This window comes from Ahaetulla prasina, chromosome 7 (assembly GCF_028640845.1).
Source record: "Ahaetulla prasina isolate Xishuangbanna chromosome 7, ASM2864084v1, whole genome shotgun sequence".
NCBI classification, from domain to species: Eukaryota; Metazoa; Chordata; class Lepidosauria; order Squamata; family Colubridae; genus Ahaetulla; species Ahaetulla prasina.
The window spans coordinates 93,608,249-93,633,760 of NC_080545.1; the positions used below are offsets into that span (position 1 = coordinate 93,608,249).

General features: G+C 43.7%; 1 protein-coding gene across 20 annotated transcripts in view; it reads right to left on the reverse strand.

Moving 5' to 3' along the window:
• The window catches only part of CELF2 (CUGBP Elav-like family member 2), an 823,343-nt gene that overhangs the window by 357,183 nt on the left and 440,648 nt on the right, over window positions 1-25,512 (reverse strand). The window contains exon 1 of one of the 20 annotated variants that reach the window (XM_058190372.1): window positions 9,193-9,335. The exons of the other annotated variants lie outside the window; for them this stretch is intronic. Coding sequence (XP_058046355.1) covers window positions 9,193-9,197 — 5 coding nt within the window. The 5' untranslated portion in view covers window positions 9,198-9,335. Of the gene's footprint in view, window positions 1-9,192; window positions 9,336-25,512 lie in introns of those variants that run through there. 20 annotated transcript variants of the gene reach the window in all.

Here is a 25,512-nt window from a genome sequence, read left to right on the forward strand (position 1 = left end):
ATCCCATTACTACGGAATGCGGGCCTGTAAGCAAAATTCAAGTCACAACAACGTGACCCCCCGTTTCAATTTTGAAGGGGGCTGGCAAGAATTAAACACGCCATTTGAAGCTGATTTATCTCCCGATGCTGAAGTTTTGCCCTAAGTGCCCAGGCGGTGAAACCCAAGACTGTGTTTTTATACCCGTGTAAAAGCCCAGCCTGTGAAAATAAAGCCATGTGCTAGAGTTTAAAAATAAATAAATTGCATCGAGTTATAAAATATAGGTCAGAAGCGGCCCCCGAGTAGAGCAACAGCAGGATTATGCGGGATTTAGCTATACTGTTGTCTTCCAAACAAGGAAGCTGAGGTAGCATTTTTTTAAATATATCTCATGCCAGCAAAGAAACACAATTCTATGATTTTCGTATTTGTGAGAAAGTATTACAGGCTAACGCAGGACTGTTTACTCATTGGTCTCATTCAGTCTTGTTCTTGTCTTCCACGAAGTCAGAATCCAAGACACGTTTTTACATTTACATTTTTTAAAAAATCCTGTCTTCGTTATTTTTATAAATCATTCAAGACAGGGTACGTGCCTCATATTCTTTTATTTTTTAAAATAGTTTTTATTGAACATTTTCCAAGTTTAAAAACCACAAGTAAAAAGAAAAAGGAAAAAGGGGAAAAGGGGAAAAAAAGGGAAAAATAAAAAATGCAAATACCAACAAATAAAAACACAAACAACATAGCAGTGCGATATAATTTTACAGCTTCCCTTATCAGGATGTATATTCTGCTTTTGTAATTCACTATTCGATATTTGCCTTCTCAAAGATTTTAACAAATCTAGGAACAGTTATATTCTTTCCTCCTATTAATATAATATAATATAACAACAGAGTTGGAAGGGACCTTGGAGGCCTTCTAGTCCAACCCCCTGCCCAGGCAGGAAACCCTACACCATCTCAGTCAGGTGGTTATCCAACATTTTCTTAAAAATTTCCAGTGTTGGAGCATTCACAACTTCTGCAGGCAAGTCGTTCTACTTATTAATTGTTCTAACTGTCAGGAAATTTCTCCTTAGTTCTAAGTTGCTTCTCTCCTTGATCAGTTTCCACCCAAAGAAAGAAGCAACTTATTATTATTATTTTCTTATTAACTTATTATTATTATTTTCCCTACAACAACAACAACCCTGTGAGGTGAGTTAGGATGAGAGAGAGAGTGACTGGGCCAAAGTCAACCAGCTGACTTTGATGCCTAAAGTGGGACTAGAACTCACAGTCTCCTGGGGATTGGCCCTAACTCACCCAATCAGCTTTTACGCCTAAAGTGAAACTAGAATTCACTATCTCCTAGTTTCATCACTAGCTCAAACTGGCACATTGTGCCACAGTCAGAGAGCAAGCTGGTGTGGGGGGCGGTTCTACTGGCCATCAAATATGATTGTTTTGGGGAAGGGTGGCTTTTTTGTAATTCTTATTAGGCACATTTTAGGTTTTAGAAAAGACTCACTGGGTTGCATTACTTGGTGGGATCCTGACAGACAGGTGTGACTTGGCACTGTCCCAATTTTTAGAAAATGCAAACCACTGAACCGTAATGTAGAAACTGCTTATAGGTTTTTATTTTTTTTATTTTTGACAATATGGTTTGGACTGAAATGATAGTGAAGAATATTGTTAATAGTTTTGGCCCCTCCCTCCTCCCTTCTCTCTATCCCTCCCTCCCTCTCTCATCCTCATTCTCCTAATTTTCTTTTCCCTCTCCTTCCTTCCTTCCTTCCTTCCTTCCTTCCTTCCTTCCTTCCTTCCTTCCTTCCTTCCTTCCTTCCTTCCTTCCCTCCTCCCTCCCTTCCTCATCCTCATTCTCCTAATTTTCTTTGCCCTCTCCTTCCTTCCTTCCTTCCTTCCTTCCTTCCTTCCTTCCTTCCTTCCTTCCTCCTTCCCTCCCTCCCTTCCACACGATACATGTTTTCGCAGGAGATCTGAAAGAAAAGAAAAAAATTGATGTAATATCCCAAAGATGCTTTTTCAAGAGGCAACTGGACTTTGTTTTACCTTTAGGACATTTTGCTTCTCATCCAAGAAGTTTCCTCAGTTCTTCTCCTTCAGAGCTGAAGAAGCTTCTTGGATGAGAAGAGAAACGTCTTCAAGGAAAAACAAAGGAAGTCCAGTTGCCTCTTGAAAAAGCACCGTTGGGGCAACGGTGACCTGGGTGACTGAGAATTTCCGTAGACCTTTGGTGAAAGCATTAGGCTAGAAACATGGAGACCCTGAATTCCAGTCCCAGCTTAAGTGTGAAGCCAGCTGGCTGACTTTCTCTAAGTCCATCCCTCTCAGCCCCAGGAAGGAGGCAATGCCAAAACATGTCTAAAATCTTGCCAAGAAGGATGTGCCCAGGTAGTCACCAGGAATGAAAAATGAAAGACATACATACACAAGAGAGAGGAGGGAGAGATAGAGAGGGGAAGAGAGAAAGAGGGAGAGAGAGGGGGAGAGGGGGAGAAAGAGGGAGAGGGGGAGAGGGAGGGAGATGGGGAGAAAGAGAGAGGGAAAAAGAGGGAGGGAGGGAGAGGGAGGGAGAAAGAGGGGAGAGGGGAGAAAGAGAGAGGGGAGAAAGAGAGAGGGAGAGAAGGAGAGGGAGGGAGAGAGAGGAGGAGAGAGGAAAAGAGAAGAAGAAGAGGAGAGAAGGAGAGGAGGGTGAGAGAGGGAGAGAGAGAGAGGAAAAGAGGGAGGGAGAGGGAGGGAGGGAGAGGGAGAGGGGAGAAAGAGAGAGTGAGAAAGAGAGGGAGAGAGGAGGGAGGGAGAGAGAGGGAGGGAGAAGAGGAGGGAGAGGAAGAGGAGGGTGAGAGAGAGAGAGAGGAGAGAAGAGAGAGAGAAGGAGAGGGAGGGAGGGAGAGAGAGGGAGAGGGGAGAAGAGAGAAGAGAGAAGAGAGGGAGAGAAGGAGAGGAGGGTGAGAGAGAGGAGAGAAGAAGAAGAGAGAGGAAAAGAGGAGGAGGGAGAGGGAGGGAGGGAGAAGAGGGAGGGAGAAAGAGGTGAGAAAGAGAGAGAGAGGAGAGAGGAAGAGAGAGAGAGGAAGAGGGAGGGATAGAGGAAGAGGAGGTGAGAGAGAGGGGAGAGAGAGGGGAGAGGAGAGAGAGGAAAAGAGGAGGGAGGGAGAGGAGGGAGAGAGAGAAGAGAGAGTGAGAAAGAGAGGGAGGGAGGGAGAGGAGGGAGGGGAAAGAGAGGAAGAGGAAGGGTGAGAGAGGAGAGAGGAAAAGAGAAGAAGAAGAGAGGAGAGGGAGGGAGAGAAGGAGAGGGGGAGAAAGAGAGGGAGGGGGCGAGAGAGGGAGGGGGAGAAAGATAGGAAGAAAGAGGGAGAGAGATGGGGGAGGGAGAGAGAGAGAGGAAGAAGGAGAGGGAGAGAGAGACAGAAGGTGAGAGGGAGAGAGAGGGAGAGAGAGAAGCAAAGACTGCCAAGGGAGACAGGACGCTCTAATTAGAAGTGGAAGATTTCACCCTGTTTTCTAGAGAATAATGACATCTAAATTTCTGGATAATGTAACCCAAGGTAGGCCGACCTTGGCAATCATTACTTTAATTTGCTTTTATCTGCCAGTGCTGTTCACTACATTTTTCCCTCTTTCTCCTTAAAATTTAAATTTAGACAGCTAACTTCCACATGTTGCTTTACGATCCTCTGCAAACTTGTCTCAGGCATTAATAAATCTGCAGCTGCGGCTGTAGTAGCAGGAGCAGTAGTAGGTATCGCTATGGCTACTGCTAGGAGCATCATTTTAATAAGGCAATACGGCCATTCTTTATCAGACCAGCCTTTCTTTTAGATATGTCAGATATTTTACTAACACACCTCTAACAGCCATTAATAAAACCCTTAATGGTATTATACCTGTCAGATTTTATTTTAGAGAACAGGGACAAAAGCCATAGATATTATTTTACTCTTTTAAGAGTCTTCTGTTGTCTTCTGTTGCTTTAGGTTGGATGGCCAGCTGGCCAACTTGATATTTACAGCCACATGATATAAGAATTCAATTTTGTAATAATAATAACAGAGTTGGAAGGGACCCTGGAGGTCTTCTAGTCCAATCCTCTGCCCAGGCAGGAAACCCTTCACCACTTCAGACAAATGGTTATCCAACATTTTCTTAAAAATTTCCAGTGTTGGAGCATTTACAACTTCTGGAGGCAAGTTGTTCCACTGATTAATTGTTCTAACTGTCAGGAAATTTCTCCTTAGTTCTAAGTTGCTTCTCTCCTTGAATAGTTTCCACCCATTGCTTCTTGTCCTGCCCTCAGGTGCTTTGGAGAATAGTTTGACTCCATCTTCTTTGTGGCAGACCCTGAGATATTGGAACACTGCTATCATGAAAAATGAATTTGCTAATCATTATGTCAAAATGGAGATTCTCAATTATCCAAGTCATGGCTACTGGATCAATGGTGAAATCTAATTTTTTTTGCTACTGGTTCTGTGGGCGTGGCTTGGTGGGCGTGGTGTGGCTTGGTGGGCATGGCTTGGCAGGCATGGCAGGAGAAGGATACTGCAAAATCTCCATTCCCACCCTACTCCAGGGGAAGGATACCGCAAAATCTCCATTCCCACCCTACTCCAGGGGAAGGATACTGCAAAATCTCCATTCCCACCCTACTCCAGTGTGCTCTCACAGAGAAGGCCTCCTTCGGATACCGTCAGCCAGACAATATCGGCTGGCGACCTCCAGGGGGAGGGCCTTCTCTGTAGGGGCTCCTGCCCTCTGGAATGAGCTGCCTCCGGGGCTCCGTCAACTCCCCGACCTCCGGACCTTCCGCTGCGAGCTGAAGATGTCGTTGTTTCGACGTGCAGGACTAGCTTAAATGTAGTTTTAAATTGGGGTTTTTAAATGGGTTTTTTAATTGTATTTAAAACTTTTTAGGCTGAATATTGAATTAGTTTTTTATACTGTTTTTTAATCTGTATTATATGTATTGTGGTTGTATTGGCTGTGAACCGCCCTGAGTCCTTCGGGAGAAGGGTGGTATACAAATTTAATAAATAAATAAATAAAATAAATAAGGATAGTGCAAAATCTCCATTCCCACTTCACTCTGGGGCGAGCCAGAAGTGGTATTTGCCGGTTCTCCGAACTACTCAAAATTTCCGATATCGGTTCTCCAGAACCTGTCAGAACCTGCTGGATTTCACCCCTGAACTGGACTTTTTTTTTTCCCCTTGAAGATGTTTCACTTCTCATCCAAGAAGCATTTTCAGAACTGAAAAGTCCAATTGCCTTTTGGAAAAAAACACCTTTTTGGGACATTATGTCAAAAATAACTCGAATGCAAAAAATACCCTCCATCCCAAACAAAACCCAATTGCAACGTTGCGCGCTAAAAAGGAGCAGCTTGGATGTGTGACACGTCTGGCTCCTTCCATGTCTTGGCAAGCCTCAAAAGTCATCTATGAGGTCATATAGATGCTCTAGCTTGGGTGGGGAAGCAATTTAAGTTGTTAGATGCAAGTTGATAGCCCAAACCTGAGACAACCATACCAAAATAGATACTGCAAGGTGCTGAATTCTTAAAAGTGAGACAGACGGCAAACTCAACCAGTTCACAGTCAATCTCTCTGTAGCTGCCCTATGGACGTGACTTCTGAGAAAGAAAGGAAGGAAGGAAGGAAGGAAGGAAGGAAGGAAGGAAGGAAGGAAGGAAGGAAGGAAGGAAATACATTGAGACAGAGTGAGTTTTGTGTGATGCAAACAGCCATCCAATCAAACAGTCCAAAACCAGACCATGACTCAGAAGTAGCTGAACTAACAAGACCCACAGTAATTTGCATCACATAAAATGGTATTGAAAGGCCTGTGTTTGGACAGACTAGCACAATTCAAAGCACACGGACGATGTCGTCTCGAATGGTGACGAAATGTTTGGAACCAAATCGCCAAGCTCAGAGCTCAGACCGACAGCCCAACTACCAATCCAAACTACTAACATTCAAATATGTTTCTGTTGTGTCCTGCCCGCTCTCACCGCAGCCGGGGCCTTCTTATCTGCTTCCGAACGCTGAGGAATGTCCTAGTATGCCTCCTGGCCCCAGCCCTGGCTCCATGCCCAGGCAAACGGAGCAACTAGACCCCTCCCCCTCCTCCACAGCATGTGAGCCTGAGGGAGGTCAATTACCAACAGCTGCCGACTGGAGTGACCCTCGCTTCAGAAGAATTGATAGGCGGCAGCGACAGAAGGAAGGGAGGGGCAGGCCGGGATAAGTGCTGAGTCATGGAGCCACACCCCATGGCCTATATAAAGGACCTGCTTTCTGGCAGTCTCTGAGTCAGGCAAAGTCTAAACATATCTTGCTGAAGTCACTTTCTGGTCTCCTGCCTGCTCTGAGGACTTTGCTAGGACTTTGGCAGAGCTGCAGAGGCACGCCTGATTCGGATTTCCCTGACCCGGCCGTCAGCGGAGGAGTGGGACACGACAGTTTCAACATCATCCGTGTTAGCAGCATTAGATTTAGCACTGATGATGTTACCTAGTTTGGGTAATTAAACGTCTGCAAGGAAACAACCAAACTCAGAGAGCACCAAGGACCTGTCTTTGACAATGATCGAGGCATCTGATAGCCTCATTCTTCTAATCTTGACCATCTCATAAAACTACCTTGGATCCTTGCCTTGGAGATACAGGTGGTCCTCAACTTATGACCACAACCGAGCCCAAAATTTATCTTGTTAAGTGAGAAATTTGTTAAGTGAGTTTTTCCCCGTTTGACGACTTTTCTCGTCACATTCGTTAAGTGAATCGCTGCCGTTCTGAAGTTAGTAGCACGGTTGTTAAGCGAAATCTGGCTTCCCCTTTGCCTTTTTGCTCATCAGAAGGCCACAAAAGGGGACACTGCAACCGTCATAAATGTGAGTCGGTTGTCAAGCCTCCGAATGTAAATCGCATGACCCTGGGGAGGCCATGATTATCTTAAGTGTGAAAAACGGTCATAAGTCACTTTTTTTCAGTGCTGTTATAACGTTGAATGGTCACTAAATCCTCATCATCATTTAGCGACCCCATAATCCCTTGCAGGATGGAGTCAAATGTCAAATGCAAAGCATTTACTGGCCGGATGCTGTTCCCATTGCCAATGCGGAGGTTCGTTCGGCAGATATAACATTCTCATTGTGCCCAGAGTGAGAAATATCTGCCTCTACCAAGGATCGAACTCACAAAACCTCCTGATGGTGAGGCAAGAGCTCTCCCTCTAGGCCACCGAACCACTCTTTTGAATGGTCACTAAATGAACTGTTGTAAGTCGAGGACTATCTGTTGGTAAGGTGCAGTTTAGTGGCCTCAGAGCATTGAAGGTCCTTGCCTGAGGTGTTTTCTGAAGCAGATGACTTTAAATTGGCCAACTACATAGCAAAAAAGGCTCTAAAAGTTGTAAACCTAATTTTACGCAGCTTCTTTTCCAAAAACTCTACACTACTAACTAGAGCATACAAAACATTTGCCAGACCTATTCTTGAATACAGCTCATCCATCTGGAACCCATACCACATCTCTGACATAAATACAATAGAACGCGTCCAGAAATATTTTACTAGAAGAGTTCTCCACTCCTCTAGATACAACAAAATACCTTATGCCACCAGGCTTGAAATCCTGGGATTAGAAAACTTACAACTCCGTCGACTTCGACATGACCTGTGTTTAACACACAAAATCATCTATTGCAATATCCTTCCTGTAAAAGACTACTTCAGCTTCAATCGCAATATTGCAAGAGCAAAAAATAGATTCAAGCTTAATATCAACCGCTTCAAACTTGATTGCAGAAAATATGACTTCTGCAACAGAGTTGTTAATGCTTGGAACTCATTACCTGACTCCATCGTCTCTACTCAAAATCCCAAAATCTTCAACCAAAAACTGTCTACTATTGACCTCACCCCATTCCTAAGAGGACTATAAGGGGCGTGCATAAGAGCAGAAAAGTGCCCACCCGTTCCTGTCCTATTGTTCCCTTCATTAAGTTAGAAGCTCATTAGAAAAGATCTTTGAGGAGGTAGATTAACTCTCCTGAGAGACAGCAGTTAGTTGGGACCTGAAATTCAGAATCTCCTCGTTACCGTTACAGAAAGAGAGAACAATACCCTCATCCTTTCAGTTGAATCATATTAAGTTCTTAGAGCCGTGGTTTCACATAACAAGAACCAACTCTAGAAGCCTCAGAAATGCCTCAGCGGGGAAACCAGCAGAAGGCAAAAGAGGAAGAAGAGAAAGAAGGAAGGTGAATAAAAGTGAAAGATAGATTAAGACACAACATGGCTGCTAATCCACTGATGGCACTCCTGTGAAGAGTTCCTCCAGATGAAAAATAATAATAATAATAGAATTCTTGGGAAGGACTCGATAGGTGGACCGAAGGGCCGAGTTCAGACTCAACATCTGACACACCACGAATTGTGACCATCGCCTCCGATCCCACAATCACTCTGTTTAGTTTTCAAAATGGGCGTGAGGGTAACGTTTCCACAGCACTATATAATCATTAAGTTACGACATAGTTATTTCATTATTCCAGCGGTTGGGTCGTGTTTTCTGAGGAAAGAAAATTCAGAACCTCTGGAACACTTGCAGGACTAAGGAACAATTTAAAAAAAAAAATTGGAAATGCAACATCTCTCCACGAACAAACAAGAGGATCTCTGACATGTCAATTTTGTTTTTTCGACTCGTGGAAACCATTTTAACACTTTCAGATTTCTCCACCTCATGGACAAGGGCTGGGCTACCTTTTATGAAAAGAACTCCTTCCTTTTTTTTTTTCAACCCAGGGATAGAAGAGTAACAAGAGTTGGAAGAGACCTTGGAGGTCTTTTAGACCAACCCCCTGCTCAAGCAGGAGATCCTACACCATTTCAAACAAAAGGTTGTCCAGTATCTTAAAAACCTCCAGGTGTTGGAACGCCCACAACATCTGGAGGCAAGTCGTTCCGCTGATTAATTGGTCTGACTTTTAATTCATTAATTGTTCTAACATTTGCTGCCGTGTACCACCAGCAGAACCCCAAGTCTTCAAAGAAGACCGGCAGCAATTTTGCAGGGCAACCTCTGCAGTGGGACCTGCTGCTCAACATCTCAGCACCCTTAGGAGAACCATAGGAGAAACTTCTCTCAAATGAAAATAGAAGACGCATTAAAGTGGGGGGAGGCAAAATGACGCGGTACCTCATGTCTTGGTGCAGGTCTCAGAATTATGGCCGGTTCCTCGCACTTCTTTTGGCTGCGTCGCAACAGTTTGGGTAGTTCTGAGTGTGTGTCTTTGCAACCCAAGGTTTCGTGCTGGCCCCTCCGTTTCCTTTGTGGTTTCGTCACAGGCTACAGCTTCCGTTACTGATGACAGTCCCTTTTACATTAAGTCAATGCTTTTCTTTTTTCTTTAATTTTTTTTGGAAGTGCTCGCAGTTTTATCAGTGGTTTTGTTTTGTTTTTCATAAAAAAGTTTTATTTTTACAATCATATCAAACAGCTCATCCAATGTACAGTTATATACAATTAGTCGGGCTTGCCCAGTCACCACCCCCCTTTTTAACACTCTTCCCTCTTCTACCTTCTTCTACTTTCCAGACCTTCCTCTCCTTCTCTTATCTACATCCTCTCCTCCCTCCACCCTACACCTTCCTTCTCCCTCTTCTACCCCTCTTCCTTCCTCTTCTCCTCTTTCCTACCTCCTACTCTCTCCTCTTTTCTCCCTCCCCACCGTTCTAAAATGGTAACTGGGCAGACCCGACCCTACATTAATTATATTTATACATCTTCAATAATCCCTGTACATTAACCATCACTCCATCCTCTACCCTCAACCCCCAATTCCCTCCCCTTACCCCCACCCCCACCCCGACTTCCCAGAACAAAATGCGGGGTATCAAAACTAACAATCATAATCCAAAATAATTCCTAAATTATAATCTCTAGTCACTCCACACATAATCACACTCTCAATTCCCCTCTCCTTCAGAAATATATCTAATACAAAATATTTCCTAAATTTACTCATATGCTATTCGATATTTTTTTATCTGATACTTATTTTGAATACAATCAATCCACATTTTCCATTCTAAAATATATTATCAGTGGTTTTAAGGGAAAAAAAATTAGAGGTTCTTCTACTTCGTTAGGAAGCCTTTCGAGCTGGGTTTTGTTTTTTTTGGGGTAAATAAAGATCTACCTTTCCTACTTTCATGTGCGTCATAAAAGAAGCGTGGAGAAACATATTTAAGTTCCTAGTACTTCATGATGATAACCCAGTTTCGTTCTTAGACTTCGATGGAGGCTGGAGGTTAAATGTGCAACAAATGTGAAGCCGCTTTCCTATCTTCTGTTAAATGAGCCTTCTCCCATGAAAATGGTCCTGCCTGAAGATATGCCCTTTGATTCTTTCAATGAACAGTTAGTACATTGTATTGAAAACTAATTCCTCCGTGCATGTACAAAGTACCTTCCTTTCTTATGCAGAGACTTGAATTGTGAGAGCTCTTAGAGAGGCACCCCAAAGGTGCTTTTTTTTCAAGAGGCAACTGGACTTTCTTGTTGTTTTTTTCTTTGAAGACGTTTCGCTTACCAGTGGTGAAATCCAATTTTTTTTACTACCGGTTCTGTGGGCGTGGCATGGTGGGCGTGGCGTGGCTTGGTAGGTGTGGCTTGGTGAGCGTGGCAGGGGAAGGATATTGCAAAATCTCCATCTCAAACCCACCACTGGGTCCATGGTGAAGAAAAAGTTGAAAACCATACCCTAGGCCAGCGGTTCTCAACCTGTGGGTCGGGACCCCGTTGGGGGTCGAATGACGATTTGCCAGGGGTTGCCTAAGACCATCGGAAGTATGGGAAGTATATTTGCGAGTCGAAGAATCGCGATCCAATGGTTGATTCCACAAGCCAGCTGCAGGCTCTTCAAATCGCTAGCCGAATTCGGCTTCAGGTGCGATGAATTTAAAAAAAAGAGAAATCTTTGCTCTGATGTCTCCCTCTCAAGCCAGCGGCAATCACTCCCAATCGCTAGCCTAATCTGGCTTCAGGCGCCATAAACTTAATAGGGGGAGGAGTCTCCGCTTTAATGCCTCTGTCCTCAAGGCAATCGCAAGCAGTTCAGATCGCTAGCCAATACGGCTTCAGGTGCGATAAATTCAAAATGAAAATAATTTTATGGCTGGGGTTGCCACATCGTGGGGAATTGTATTAAAGGGGTCGCCACATCATGGGGAATTGTATTAAAGGGGTCGCAGCACTATAAAGGTTGAGAACCACTGCCCTAGGCCATGGGGTGGGTGAATGAAATCAACCTATTCTCCAAAGCACCTGAAGGCAGAACAAGAAGCAACGGATGGAAACTAACCAAGGGGAGAAGCAACCTAGAACTAAGGGGAAATTTCTTGACAGGGAGAACAATTAACCAGGGGAACAGCTTGCCTCCAGAAGTCATGGGTGCTCCATCACTGGAGATTTTTAAGAAGAGATTGGACAACCATTTGTCTGGAACGGTATAAGGTCTCCTGCTTGAGTAGGGGGTTGGACTAGAAGACCTCTAAGGTCCCTTCCAACTCTGTTCTTCTGTTAGCTCTGCTCCCAAGAAAAACCACATCAACTCAATCGTAGCTTACGGTGGAGTTCCTGTATTCCATTTTTCATGAGTTTCCTCTCCCGGGCAACAGTCCTGATGGCAAACCTCAATAATAAACACTTAATTGCTTGTTTCACTCATCACCTAAGTGCCTTGCGCCCTGAAGCATAACGGCGGAAGCTAATGTGACACATTATTATGCTTATCTCAGAAAAGAAATATGACTGCAAAAGGAACTTAAGTGCTCCAAGCTTTTCCTGCATGGCAGAGACTAATTTTAGAACGATTCCCCTCGTCCGCCAAAAGATCCGTGGCACGTACGGCCAGTAAAAAATAATAATAATGAAAAAAAAATTGCAAGAGTTGTAAGTTAGATGTGCTCACGAATGCGTGTTTATGTAGGTCGGATAATCGGATAAGAAGTCCTCTCCCTAACTAAATGGATGTTTCAGCAACGGCAAGATCAAAACTGATATAAAAAAAAAATAAAAAAAATTGATAAAAGGACATTAAAAAGAGTGGCTCCTAAAGGAGAGGAAATGGGGCAAGAAAGGCTTCTAAAAATATCGCAATTCAAAAAAAAAAAGAAAAAAAAGCTGAACCCAATACAGGTAGTCCTCAGCATGCAACAGTTCATTTAGTGACCGTCCAAAATTACAAGGCCACTGGAAAAAAAGGGACTTATGCATTCTGACCCAGACCCCCCAAACAAGATAAACCCTCCGTATTTAAATCAATGATTCCTTTATTAGGAGCGCCAGCAGCCCAGGCAAAAAGTTTCTCTCTCAATGCAGGCTCACAAATCTGTCTGGCAGGGAGATGAATAGTTATCTGCCACATCTATTCATCTCTACCCCCTGCCTTTTATCCCCAGAGCTAAGGTGGAGCCTCGCTAGCAGCGGTGGCTCTTCTGTCCCAAGGACCGGCCCATAGATTTCCACTGCTCTCCTCTCCTCTGCCTTCTGCATTACGTGCGTCAGGCACTGGACCCAGCCGTTCCTCCTCTTCCTCATCAGTCAACTCCAGACCTGGAGGCTGTTGACTCTCCATCTGAGGGCTGTCGGACAGCCTCTGTCTCTCTCTCTCTCTCTCTCTCTGACAGCTCCATTACCTCTTCCCCCTTGGAGCTCTCAGGTTGTCTTGATGCCAACCCTGACTCCCATGCCTCCTCCTCCTCCTCCTCTGATTCGGCTGCTGGAGGTTGTAAAATGTGACCAAATTCACTTAACTCGAAGTCTCGCTTAGCAACAAAAAGTTTGGGCTCGACTATGGTCGAAGAACGAGGACTACTTGTATTTTAGCCAGTGAGATGCTTCTGTCCTACAAATCATGCATGAAAACTTTTTGCATGCCACATCAAGAGTAAACATGAAACTTACGGAATGAATCTTAATTCAAACGGGCTTTGACCGGTTTAATTTTTGCTTTTCTTTCTAAAGGACATTGCTGTCAGGGCAATACCAGCCCAAGATAATAAAGCAAATCTGCAGATGCAGATATGTAGATCTGTGGGGATCCTTAATGCTCTCTGGCTATTTTCTTGCAGGCATTTCATTACCCAACTAGGTAACATCATCAGTGCCAGAATGGAGCGACTTGCCTTATCAATGTTGATTCTTGGAAGCAACCATTCTTCTTTCTCCCACCAACGCTGACAGGGCAAGTCCCTTGTATACTATAGAAAGCAAAACCCCATTTCCTTCTAGCACTGATGATGTTACTTAGCTGGGCAATGAAATGTCTTCAAGAACACAACCAAGCTCAGAGCGCACCAAAGACCTCCACGGTTCAACCTTGAGCTACAAACATTCTTTTCTATTCATAGATCTAGATCGGTACAATTCACAATCTTCATTTCCGGTTCCACCCACCCAAAAAATTTTTTATTATTATTATTATTATCATTCATGACCGTTGTGTGAATCTAAGCTGCAAATCAAGTATTGCTTCAGCCGAAATCATTCCTAGCAAGGGGGCACAGGGTGTGCTCGGCTAACCCGAAATCTGATAGCAGGCATTTGGGGAGGAAATTGACACACAACTCAACAGGGTACGAAGCCACAAGGAGAAGACGCTTCTTAAAACACAGGAGGAGGAAGCGGTTTCTTTGCGAGTGTGTTTCTGCAGAATCTGCATTTCAGCCCAACCTTCCAGCACTGAGGCCTTCCAGGCCTTCATTCAATTTCATTTGAGGTGGGGGCTGGGCTCCTGAGGGTTCGGCAGGGCTTGGGCGATCCTCTAGCCAAGGATCGCCGGGGTTCGGTGCACCCCAAATGACACCTCTGGATGGCCACACCCACCCTGCCATTCCCAGGAGTCTCCATACGGCCCGTTCATCATTCCAGGTAAGTGGACGGTCGGGGACGGCAAAAAATGGGCCTACTGCTGGGTTTCAGAAGTCCGGAAACGGGCCTGTTTCCAGCCTCTGGAGGGCCTCCGGAGCATGGGGAAGCAGTTTTTCCCCTCCCAGAGGCTCAAAGAAAGCCCCGGAGCCTGGGGAAGGCAAAACCCACCCACCCCGCCGTCGTGGCCACGCCCACCCAGCAACGGGGCAGCGAACCCGTTGCTATAGAATCTGAAGCCCGCCCCTGATCTCATTATACACATGCTGTGCATTGACAATAAAGGCTTGATTTGATGTGTGTTGGGATGAGAAAATGGCTGTAATTTCAGAACCTCTGGAACAGTATCTGTTTGAGAAAATGCTGCTCTAAGTTAAGAGAAAATGAGAAAGACTGTGGTGGAAAGAATTTAAAGCTAGGATGCAATCCACGGCTATATGTGTAACATTGAAAGGCCATTTAAGTTGGTAGGATAGGAACAACAGTATTTATCAATCGATTTTATTTTTGTTCTGTCTTTATTATTTTATAGGTGACTAAAGGCAATGTTCATACATGATACTCCTTCATACACGATACTCCTTCCTCCTAGTTTCCTCACAGCAATAGTCCTGAGTGGTGGGTTGGGTTGAGAGAGAGTGACTGAGCCAGTCACCCAGTTGACTTCATGCCTAAAGTGGGACTAGAACTCACAGTCTCCTGGAGATTGGGACAAAGTCACCCAGCTAGATTTCATGTCTAAGGCAAGATTAGAACTCAGAGTCTCCTGGTGATTGGTCCAAAGGCACCCAGCTGGTTTTTATGGCTAAAGTGGGACTAGAACTCACAGTCTCCTAGTGATTGGGCCAAGGTCACCCAGCTTGCTTTCATGCCTAAGGTGGGACTAGAACTCACAGTCTCCTGGAGATTGGGGCAAAGTCACCCAGCTAGCTTTCATGCCTAAGGCAAGATTAGAACTCAAAGTCTGCTGGTGATTGGTCCAAAGGCACCCAGCTGGTTTTCATGGTTAAAGTGGGACTAGAATTCACAATCTCCTAGCAATTGGACCAAGGTCGGCCAGCTTGCTTTCATGCCTGAAGTGGGACTAGAATTCTCAGTCTCCTGGTGATTGGCCCAAAGTCACCCAACCAGCTTTCACGCCTAAGGTGACACTAGAACTCACTGTCTCCTAATTTCCAGACCAGCACTTTAATCACTACACTAATCTGTACACTAGTCTCCAGATTAGAAATCCTATCTTGCATAGGATAGCAGTAGAATGGTTGAGATAAAATTGAATGACCACTGTATGAGTTCCATACTGGCCCAAACAGGCCCATATTTAACAAAACTATCTTTTGAAGTAGCAAGCAACGTATTGCGTGTCACAGACACAATTCAGTTCAATTCAAATCTTGATTGTCAGCGCACAACCTATGTACAATGAGGTTGGTTTAGCTCCCTCAGCTCCCTAAGGCTGTTTAATCTCTCCTCCATCTTATTAAAAGGCACCATGTGAAAGCTTTAAGTGATCAAAGCCATGCTGGACTGCAGAAGTTAATATATAAAAATGTCCACCTAATGCTGACCACCTATTTAATTAAATTTGTGATGGCTGCCCACTCCAGTACACTCTGGTCCAGTAGTGGGTTTCAAATTTTTTTTACTGCCGGTTCTGTGGGCGTGGCATGGCTTGGTGGGTGTGGCTTGGGGAAGGATACTGTAAAATCTCCATTCTCACCCCACTCCAGGGAAAGGATACTGCAAAATCCCCATTTCCTCCCAATCAGCTAGGAATTGGAAGGCAGAGAATAGATGTGGGCAGGGACAGTCAGAATTTTTACTACCGGTTCTCCGAACTACTCAAAATTTCCACTACCGGTTCTCGAAAACTGGTCAGAACCTGCTGAAACCCACTTCTGCTCTGCTCGACCATGGCTTCAACTCCATGATATAAATTAGACCTACCTCTACACGCCTGTCTCATTTTCCTCACTCTTCTTTTATTCTGTTTAATGCATTTATTCTTTTTCAGTCCTGTTCGTAATATTGCTTACCTTCAAAAGGGAGTTAAATAGCCTGGACGTACATAGATATACAGTATATATCTGATTATTATGACTTTTTTAAAAATAAAACAATTATAGTGCAGCCTTTTGTCGATCCAGAAATGCAAGCAGGAAAAAAGTTTACTGCAAACGCAGTCCCTGGGCCAAAGCTGAGAGCCATTCCTCTTTTCAGTTCGATAAATAAAAATGAGACACTGATGGGCCTTAAGGGAACATGACTGCAAATCTTTTGCAATGAAGTGAACACCCCAGCAGGTGCCTTCCAAGCCAATCGCTCAAGTTGACTCAAGCAAGGTCAGTTGTGCACTGCCAAAATATTTGCAAAATGTATTTCTGCACAGTTAAGTATAATTTATTCAACTCCCTCTCCCTCTCCCTCCCTCTCCCTTTCCCTCCCTCCCTCTCTCTCTCTCTCTCTATAAGATTACATAACACCCTGAATCATCAATAATCACACAGGCTATATTTGCACAATGCGCTTCATTAAAATGTGGCTGGGGATCGTCTGTTGCTCAATTGGTTGTGAAATCTGCTTCTGCAGACATGATCGACGATGGGAGAGTGAAAATTGCACTTAGGCGGCGCAAGAGAAAGATAACCTACGTAATTATTTGCATTTATTTCAAAGCTCTACAGGTAGTCCTTGACTTATGACCACAAGGAACTGGGGCAGAATTTCTGTTGCTAAGCGTGGCGGTCGCGAAATGAATTGTGTACGATGTTATGATCTTTTTTTTGTTAAACAAACCATTGCGGTTGTTAAGCGAATCACATGGTCTTTAAGCAAATTCAGCTTTTCCCATTGCTTGTCAGAAGCTGGCTGGAAAGGTTATATACAACTCTGGGATAATGCAACCATTGTAAATACTTGCTAGTTGCCAGGCGCCTGAATTTTGATCACATAACTGGGAATGCTGCTTATAAGTGCAAGGACTAGTTGTAAATTCATTCATTTCATGGCTGTTCAAAGTTAGAATGGCCCCGAAAAACATGACTTACAACCTGGTCCTCATGCTTATGACCACTGCAGAATCCCCACAGTCATTTGATTAAGAAAACAAAATGAAAAAAAAAATCAAAAACCAAAGGTACGAGTACAGATTAGCCGAAACCAATCCTTGGTTGTATAAACAAAGGCATAGAGTCAAAATCACGGGAAGTATTAGTACCTCTGTATAAATTCTCTGTAAGGCCACATCTGGAATTCTGCATCCAGTTTTGGTCATCCCATTACAGATGTGAAGACTTTGGAAAAAGTGCAAAGAAGAGCAACGAAGATTTTTTCCCCCCATTTATATCCCGCCCTTCTCCGAAGACTCAGGGCGGTTTACACTATGTCAAGCAATAGTCTTCATTCATTTTTATATTATATACAAAGTCAACTTTATTGCCCCCAACAATCTGGGTCCTCATTTTACCTACCTTATAAAGGATGGAAGGCTGAGTCAACCTTGGGCCTGGTGGGGCTTGAACCTGCAGTAATTGCAAGCAGCTGCTGTTAATAACAGACTGTCTTACCAGTCTGAGCCACAGAGGCCCTTAAGGCCTGGAGACTAAAACATATGAAGAACAGTTGCAGGATTTAGGTCTGGCTAGTCTAAGAGAAAAGATGGACTAAGGGTGACAAGATAGCAGTATTCCAGTATTCCAGTATTTGAGAGGCTGCCACGAAGGAGAAGAGGTCAACCCAGGGGTGAAATCCAGCAGATTCTGACAGGTTCTGGAGAACTGGGAAATTTGGAGTAGTTCGGAGAACCGGCAAATGCCACCTCTGGCTGGCCCCAGAGTGGGGTGGGAATGGGGGTTTTGCAGTATCCTTCCCCTGGAGTGGGGTGGGAATGACGATTTTGCAGTATCCTTCCCCTGCCACGCCCACCAAGCCACGCCCACAGAACCGGTAGTAAAAAAAATTGGATTTCAACACTGGGTCGACCTATCCTCCAAAGCATCAGACAAGGCAAGACAAGAAGCAACGGATGGACACGAATCAAGGAGAGAAGCAACCTGTGATTAAGGGGAAACTTCCTAACAGTGAGAACAATTAAACCAGTGGAACAGCTTGCCTCCAGATGTTGTGGGTGCTCCATCGCTGAAGGTTTTTAAGAAGAGATTGGGCAGCCACCTCTCTGAAGTGGTCTAGGGCAGGGGTCTCCAACCTTGGCAACTTTAAGACTTGTGGACTTCAACTCCCAGAGTTCCTCAGCCAGCTTAGCTGAGAGCTTCTGGGAGCTGAAGTCCACAAGTCTTAAAGTTGCCAAGGTTGGAGACCCCTGGTCTAGGGCAGGGGTGTCAAACTCGCATTGTCCTGGCGGCGTCACATGACGTACTGGGACTTTCCCCCTCTTCGCTAAAGTAGGCCTGGCCATGGCCAACGTGTGACACATCCGGGCCATGAGTTTGTCAGTCTTGGTTTAGACTAGAAGACTGTCAAGATCCCTTCCAGGTCTATTCTGATTGATTGATTGATTGATTGATTGAAAATTCAGGTGCTTGGTAACTGGCATGTGTTTACAAAGTTTGCAGTGTAACTGCTGTTTGCAGTCTTCCCAGCTAGATTCCGACAAGCAAAGTGAAGGGGAGGAGCCCGACTCGCCTAAGATAAAGTGACCAGATTTCAGCCATGGCAAAGCGGGACACCATTGACGGGGCGGGGAGGGGTCGGGGGGGGCTGCGCATGCGCGCTGAGTCTTGCCACCTGCCTGAAGGAGGAGGAGCGGCTGCTGCTTCTCCGCTCTTCCAGGCAGGCTCGGCTCTCCTCGGTTCTCCTCTCCGCTCTTCTCTTCCTCTCGGGTGAAGTCAAGCGGCGTCTCTCCTCCCTCTCGCGCCCCCTTCTCTGCCACTCCCCCTTCTCCGCCTCCTCCTCTTGCGTTGCCGCCTCCCATTTTCAGAATGGGAGTGAAACAACAAAAAAATCGGGACTTTTTGGAATTGCAGCGGGACGCGGGACAAATTATTAAAAAGCGGGACTGTCCCGTCAAAAGCAGGACGTCTGGTCACTATAGCCTAAGAACTGCATGGCCACAATGGTGGCAAAACAGGTCGTAAAATGAGACGCAACTCGCTTAACAATTGCCTTACTTAAAAACTGAAATTTGAGGGGGGGGTGCTCAATTGCGGTTCTGCAGACTGTATGATTCAAATATCTGCTTATTATAAAGCTTTTTTTCCCTCCCTTTCATAAGCCTTTATCGTCACTCTCCTGAGTTTAGTTCTGACCGTTCCAGATGTTCCACAGGCAAAAAATGTAGGACAAAAAGGGGAAAAAAATTCATGAAAAGCTGGGTGGGGATGGGAGGGAAGAGAAAAATATATGCCGTTGACGCTTTTGGGTGCCAAATAGTGGAGTTCTCACATCTGATCATGGTGTCATCGCCAAACCATCAAATAGTTGAAGCAATTAAAGCCCAATATTTTTTTTTTTTACCAAGAATGTATCAAGGGATATCCAACCATTTCTTCTTCCTATTTATTTCTATTTCTTCCTACTTCAACTTTAACCTCATGGTGTTTGGCAGTTGCTTTGGAATTCAAACCACTCAAGTTAAAAACACTTTGAGCGAAGTTCTCTGAACTTTCTTCTCTCTTGTGACCACCCTGTGTGTGTTCTAGACAGCTGTTATCTTCAAGTGTGTGGCAACATTTGCAACGGTGCTCCAAAGGTGCTTTTCCAAAAAGCAAATGGATTTTCTTGGGAGTTTTCCCTCCCCCCCTTGAAAATGTTTCGCTTCTCATCCAAGAAGCTTCTTCCGTTCTGACTGAATGCTAACAACCAGAGGACTGCAAAGGACATCAATCCTTCCAGAATGGAAGAAGCTTCTTGGATGAGAAGCGAAACATTTGCAAGGAAACAAAATGCACACACACACCCCTCCAAGAAAATCCATTTGCTTTTTGGAAAAACAGCTTTGGGACAACCATTACCTGGATGATTAAGAATCATGTCCAATGGTGAAGGATTTCCTAGAGTTGGGTATATAGGCAGTCCTCAACTTACAATCGTTTGTTTAGTGATCTTTCGAAGTTACAGTGGCAGTGACAAAAATTACCCATTGCTCCTTTTCACACTTAACAACTGCTGCAGTATCCCCATGCTCACGTGATCAGAATTCAGACATTTGGCAACTGACAGGTATTTAGGGTCATGTGATCTCCTTTTGCAACCTTAACAGAATTATAACAGAATAACAGAGTTGGGAGGGACCTTGGAGGTCTTCTAGTCCAACCCCCTGCTTAGGCAGGAAACCCTACACCACTCCGGACAAATGGTTATCCAACCTCTTCTTAAAAACTTCCAGGGTTGCAGCATTCACAACTTCTGGAGGCAAGTTGTTCCAACTTCTGACAAGCAAAGCCAATGGGGATCCCAGATTCACTTAACGACCGTGTTACTAACTTAAACAACTGGGCAGATTTACTTAACAGCTGTGGCAAGAAAAATCGTAAAATGGGGCAAAGCTCACTTACAAATGCCTCACTTAACAACAGAAATCTTTGGGGGGCAGGGTGTCGACTGTGGTCGTAAGTCAAGGACAACCTATACTCCTCCCCATAGTGTTCAAAAATCCATGCAATCTAGGAAAGAGGATGGAACAGACCAAGATATAAACTGTTGTGACCCAGGCCCAAGTAGGTAGTAGGAAACTCAAGTCAGTGTAAAAACAGACAAACTTTATTAGAGCAGCTGAGAATTGCTTCATTCTCAGCGCAGTTCAACTAAATTAAAGCAAATTCCTCCCAACACAATTCCTCAGTCCTATCACCAACCTTGGTCCAATTAGGCAAACTGCCTAAGGCCTTTCTTGGCAAAAGTTCAGAAGACACCGATTCAAAATAAATGCAATAAGACGAAGCTATCAATGTTGTTTTCTGGCAAAGAGCCCAAATGCTGTTGCTGGTCTTTTAAGCCTTATGGGAGGGGCCAATCATCTCTTGTCCCTACTCCTGAGTCGTCCTCTTTGCTTGAACTGCCTTCTGGCAGCTCTTCTCATGCGTGCATTAGGAACAGGCTCCTCCTGTTCCTCTGCCTCACTACTGTCAGTCTCTGGAGGCTCTGGAGTCTGCACCTCACTTCCCGATGGCCCTGGTCTCACCTCTGCCTCCAATGCAGAGCCCTCATCCGGGCCTTCCCCAGCCTCCAGGACTGGCCCATGTTCTTCCTTAGTCTCATCACTGTCTGACTCCTTGCCAGCTCCACAGGCTGCTAGTGGACTACAACATAAAAAGTGTTTCCATGCCTTGATCTGCATGCACAATATTTGCACAGGATATTTTTTTTGATTTATGATTTCCCTATCTCAGATTGCCCTTCTTTCTTTGAGAAAAGCAAGACAACAAAAAGTCACGTTTGCACACAAGGAAGTTGCATCGTTGCTTCTAAAACAAGGTCATTCATGGCCTGTATTTTCAGCTTGTTTCGCAACAACAATGAATGCATCTACTGTTGTGTGGTGTCATTGCTCCATCGTCCTACGTGACTCAAAAGCATCCACGTTCATTGCTTAATTAAGGCAATTTAGCAAAAAAATAAAAATGTAGTTTTCCAGCGTCAAACATGATGGGTTAAATAACAAGATGGACCGGTAAGAGGTTAGTTCAGGGCTCAGGAATAATTACCCCCCCCCCCAAAATACTTAATCACAACAACCCTAGAAAAGACACAAAAATGCAGAACATAACCCCAATACTATATAGGCCAAACTACGGGAACGTTGCTGCACTTAGTTGCTATTCTACAACTCAAAAGCTTTCAGAGTGGCCTTATTAACTTTCCAGGGAAATATATGTATAAAAATAGCCGTTATTGCTGAATAAATTACAGACAAAAGGGGCCAATTTGCAGAAAACAGAACATTAATGTATTTTTAATGGCTGAGCTAAGAGTACAGTGGCATTGAGTATTGTAATTCTAGTGCATTAGCAATGTTTGTATACATTAGGCACTAATGCTATGATGTCCGGAAGCCAAAAAGAGAGAAAGAGAAAGAGAGAGAGAGAGAGAGAGAGGGAGGGAGGGAGAGGGAGAGGGAGAGGGAGAGAGAGAGACTTAAATTTTAGTAATATTTTTTTAGATGCAGAAACACAAGGAAATCCTTTTTTCCCAACTACTCTGTGAGATTTTGAAACTGTGTTCTCCTTAACATGTCAAATAAAATAGATACAAAAGGAAAATAATGGGACAGTGTTTTCCTTTAATGTCGGCATTTCAAGTCTTAACAACAGGGAAAACACAACCATGTTCAGTCTTTCTGGCCTACCCTCTTAAGGCTGTTTCAACACAGTCATTGAAACACTTTGCCCTCCCCATGCCCTCTTAGCTGGAGGGAGGGCTGGTTAGCTCATGTGGGACCCTGAGAAGCACATCGGTCCCTTTGGAGATTCTTGTAAAACTTCCTAAAGTTTAGAGACTAAGAATGATGGTTACGTGGAACCCCCTAAACCACGATGGAGTCAGTGGTGGAATTCAGCTCGTTATATCCGGTTCGGGTGAACCAGAAGCGGCGGCTGCAGGAGGCTCCACCCACCCGCCCAGACATCATCATGTCCCGTTTTTGCAAACCGGTAGCGAAGGTTAAATGAGCTTAAATGGACTCCAGAGGATCGTGGAGGATAGGAAGGCCTGGAGGAATGTTGTCCATGGGGTCGCGATGGGTCGGACGCGACTTCGCAACTAACAACAACAAAGCGAAGGTAACTGAATGGAGTGTGTGAAGCGTTGACCATGCCCTAACAAAAAATGCAATGAAAAGTCACAGAGATTGAAAGAGGATATTTTTTTTTTAAAAAAAATCACCTTTGGTGGACTTGTGTTATTCAAAGGCCAAGAAGAGATTACTAGTAATTGCATGATTATTCTGTATTTATTCTGTTGTTTTTTATCTGGCTGTAAACCGCCTTGAGTCCTTCGGGAGAAGGGCGGTATAAAAATTTGATTAAATAAATAATAAATAAATAAATAAATGATAATATAATTCATAAACTATTATTCCAAGGTTCTGGTATTCAATATTGCAGTAAGAATATCGGATCACTTCATTTGCACACACCCACACCCATGCACCAACTGTGTTTGGGGGCCAATGGGTAATTGGTTTTCTTTCTTTATTCGTCCTCTCTCCTTCATAATTGTGAAATAATGTTTTCCTCCATATTATAGTCTGACTTTAAGGCACTGTTTGTCAAGCGATTATATAAGGAGTTAATGGAATAAGCCTCAGGACCTATTTATCAAGTGGTCTATGAAACCTAACCGATGTTTCATTATTTTCCTTTTTTTCCCCCTTATAATATGAAAATATTTGAGGAGCTGTCACAGAGAAGAGCGGATCAACCTGTTCTCCAAAGCACTTGAAGGCAGGATAAGAAGCAACGGATTAAGGAGAGAATCAATCGAAAAATTAAGGAGAAATTTCCTGAGAATGGGAACAATTAATCAGTGTTATGGCTTGCCACCAAAAATTGTGGGCACTCCATCATTGGAGGTTTATCTAAAAAGATTAGACAGCCATGTGTCCGGAATCATACAGGGTATCCTGTTTGGGCAGTGGGTCAGACTAGAAGACCTCCTGCAAGGTCCCTTCCAAGTCTGTCATTCTGTATTTCGTAATATTGTCCCGGTGTGCATTTCTGCTGGCTTCAACCAATCTTTCACTTTCCTTGCCTTTTGTATTTTTGGCAACCTTACACATTTTGTTTGGTTGATGTATTTCAGTTCAGCGATGCATACAGTATTTGGATGCTTCATAACAAAGTAATACCATAGATCAATAATTATAAGTGCATTTTTCCAGATGGTTCATGGCCTTCCTCAAGGACCTGGATGGATTTCCATCTTGTGGTTACTTAGCAACACCAGCCTACATAACAACAGAGTTCGTATTACTAGCTAAAACCTCCTTTCTTTTGAACTACAGAAAGAGATGGATGGAGAAGATGACGGCGGTTTGAAGGAGTTTTACCTTTAGTTTTACCTTGGATCGATAGTTACAGGTAATCCTCGATTTACAACCTTAATTGAGCCCAGCATTTCTGTTGCAAAGTGAGACATTTGTTAAGTGAATTTTGCCCCATTTTACAATCTTTCTTGCCTCAGGTAGTGAGTTAGTTAACTTTATTGATTAGCCCACGGACGATATCAAAGTGCAGAGTTGCAAGCACAAATTATTACTAAAATCCGATAAAAGCAATTTAAAATGATACTGGAATAAAACACCATTTAAAATGGAATTGGAATAAAATACCATTTAAAATGAGATGGGAATAAAATACAATAATTTAATACATGGATAAATAAAGTATAATAAATTATATTTCAGTGACAGCCCTACAATCTAATCCAATCAGTCTCCATATATGCCGATCTCAACCAGACCATTTTGCTCAAGTACTGTGCAAATTCTGCCCACACATAAGGTAAATTACTGAGTCTTACCTCAGTTGTTAAGTGAAGCGCTGCAGTGCTAAATTAATAACACAGTTGTTAAGCAAATCTGGCTTCCATCACTGGAGGTTTTTAAGAAGAGATTGGATACTGCACGAATCAAGAAGAGGGCTGTGAAAATATTTACAGATCCCTCACATCCTGGACATAAACGGTTTCAACTCCTACCCTCAAAACCACGCTATAGAGCATTGCACACCAGAACAACTAGACACAAGAACAGTTTTTTCCGGAAGGCCATCACTCTGCTAAAAAAATAATTCCCTCAACACTGTCAAACTATTTACTAAATCTGCACTACTATTAATCTTCTCATGGTTCCCATCACCCATCTCTTTCCACTTATGACTGTATGGCTGTAACTTTGTTGCTGGTAATCCTTATGATTTATATTGATATTGATTGTTCCTGATTGCTTATTTGTACCTTATGCTTATCATTAAGTGTTGTATCATTAAGTGTTAAATTGTACCCTATGACCTTCATTTGTGTTGTAAATGTTGTACCTTGATGAACGTATCTTTTCTTTTATGTACACTGAGAGCCTATGCACCAAGACAAATTCCTTGTGTGTCCAATCACACTTGGCCAATAAAAATTCTATTCTATTCTATTCTATTCTATTCTATTCTATTCTATTCTATTCTATTCTATTCTATTCTATTCTATTCTAACCCTTTGTCTGAAATGTTACAAGGTTACCTGCCTGAGCACGGGGTGGGACTAGAAGATCTCCAAGGCCCCTTCCAACTCTGTTATTCTATTCTGTTATTCTGTCACTCCTTTTCCTTACCTCTGGATTCACAAGAAGTTATTCTCAGAGGCGCCACTTGAAACTTTCTAACAGAAGTCAGCTTAAATCTTCTTCAAACGTTCCCTTTCTATATATTTGCAAGGGTTGGAGAGGTGAGGGGGAAAAAAACCATGACAATATCAATTCGCTGTATTTTTGTCTTGAAAGTGGAATCCCGCTGTTCGATCTTTTCAAACTTCACTGATCACAATTTTACCACAATTTATTGTCTTACAGCCAATGGCAGCGACAGAAAATGGCCAAAAGGTGACCATTTCTATTTGGGGAAGAACTAATCTATCTTTGCT